This window comes from Grammomys surdaster, unplaced genomic scaffold (assembly GCF_004785775.1).
Source record: "Grammomys surdaster isolate TR1022 unplaced genomic scaffold, NIH_TR_1.0 129, whole genome shotgun sequence".
Taxonomy (NCBI): domain Eukaryota; kingdom Metazoa; phylum Chordata; class Mammalia; order Rodentia; family Muridae; genus Grammomys; species Grammomys surdaster.
The window spans coordinates 20,195,573-20,197,549 of NW_021604587.1; the positions used below are offsets into that span (position 1 = coordinate 20,195,573).

Sequence of the window (1,977 nt, forward strand, 5' to 3'; positions counted from 1 at the left end):
AGAAAGAAAGAAAGAAAGAAAGAAAGAAAGAAAGAAAGAAAGAAAGATTTTATTCCCCTGCATTTTGTCATTTCATGCTTTTATAATTAAAATTATCAAATTTTGTTTGATTGTATATTTTAACATAGAAAGACAAAATTACTTCTACATATTGATCTTTTCCTGTAACTTTGCTGAATTTACTAGTTCTAACATATTTTTGTGTAATTATTATGATTTTCAACTGTACGAGCATGTCATCATAAAGACAATTTTATCTTTTTTCTTTCCAACTTATTATGTCTGATTTTTACTCACGGGGTCTGTCACTGCCTGATGAACCATAAATGTATATGTTTATTACTCTTAGTGTCTCCTCCTTTTATTTTATACTAAAATATAAGCTCCACAAATACCTGCTTTACTTTCTGCCCCTTGGTGTCTGGCTCATTGTAGGAGCCACTAAATAAGTGTGAAGTGAGTGAATCACCTCACCCGGCACACTGAAGGGACTTCACTAATAGTAGCAAGTAATCGTTATTGTTACCTTTTACACAACACTTGACTGTAAAAGTAGTAATTAAGTTTTCAAATAAAAAGATCTTATTTATGAAGAATGGTCACAGTATCGAGAAATAAACAAACCATGATCCCAGCTGCTCTGAGTCCCTTGGCAGACGGCTCATTCCCTGGCAGGCTCTCTGAAGAAATCCCTGTGGTCCTGCAGATGACAGCACACTTTGAATGCCAATCTATACAGAGGGACTTCTATAAACAGTCCACTTCATCCTGTCATCTCTGCTCAACTCTTCCACAGGATCCCATGGGGCCAGGGCTGGCCTGGCCAGAGTGCTGGCCAAGTGGCCAGCATCCAAGTGCATGGGGCTGGAGCTGGGACAAAGACTCCTGCCAAAAGCAGCATACAGATCAAGATCCAGGGCAGCCTGTCACAGCCTGCTAGGAAAAGCCAGGGTTCCAGGACAAACGGAAGCCAGAGGGCCCAAGCCCAAGAAGAAAAGGTCTCAGAGAGAGAAAGTCAGGGCACGCACAGGGATGGGTGGGAGGAGGCTTCTCTGTCATGATCCTTAAGACCAATAGGAACTGGGTTGGTATTTGGAGCCTAAACAGGACAGGATGTCATGGAGGACCAATGACAGACTCATTTCCTTGGCTTTTTGACATCATCCCTGCTCAACTAGAGTTTTGCAACACATTAAAGATTTCTTGGGGGGAAAAAAAAAGTCTTACATCTCAGGGGTTATCAGGAAAGTAACCGTTTTCCTCTTTCTCAAACACCTTCAGACATGAGGCAATCTGACCTTACAATATCATTCCATCTTAGGGCTAATCATCAACTTACTTCTCTCTAAATATAAAACATCCAACAGTGAATTTCTGTGAGCAAATCTAAAACTGATAAAAATAATATATAGTTAGAATGAGTACAACTATCAGACCATTGTCTTCTGCCAATCCCCTCCAGGCTGCTGAGGGTGGGCTTCCCAGAACCTGCGGATGATTTAAACCAGTGTTGCTCAGACTTCAAAGTCCCTGAGCCCCTTTACACTTAAAAACTACTGAGGGGCCAATGAGATGGCTCAGCGGCTAAAGGTGCTTGCCACCAAGCCTGGTGACCAGACTTTGATCCCTAGGACCCACATGGTGGAAGAAAAGAACCTACTCTCTTAAGTTCCTCTACATGCATGCTATGGCACACGTGTGTCCATACGCATACACACAAAACAAACAAAGAAGTAAATAAATAAATATAAAAAGAAGAAAAGCTGTGAGACTGCCAAGGAGCATTTCTTGTGGTTCTATTTAGCAATTTACTATATTGGGAATTAGAACAGAGAAATTTGGTGCTTTATTCATTGTAAATAACAATAAACTCATAGAGTGACAGTTTCATAAAAATAAACACAATTTCCAAAATCCAAAACCTGTGTCCCAAAGGTTTCTTAACTTCCTAAAACAAAATTATCAGATACCAAAAGC

General features: G+C 40.1%; 1 protein-coding gene across 1 annotated transcript in view; it reads right to left on the reverse strand.

The window, feature by feature from the left end:
• The window catches only part of Acoxl (acyl-CoA oxidase like), a 279,060-nt gene extending 278,285 nt beyond the window's left edge, over positions 1 to 775 (reverse strand). Inside the window, 3 exon segments of the mRNA XM_028755859.1 lie at positions 625 to 644; positions 647 to 703; positions 706 to 775. Of these exon segments, the coding sequence (XP_028611692.1) occupies positions 625 to 644; positions 647 to 703; positions 706 to 775 (147 nt within the window).
• Between the last annotated feature and the right edge of the window lie 1,202 nt (positions 776 to 1,977).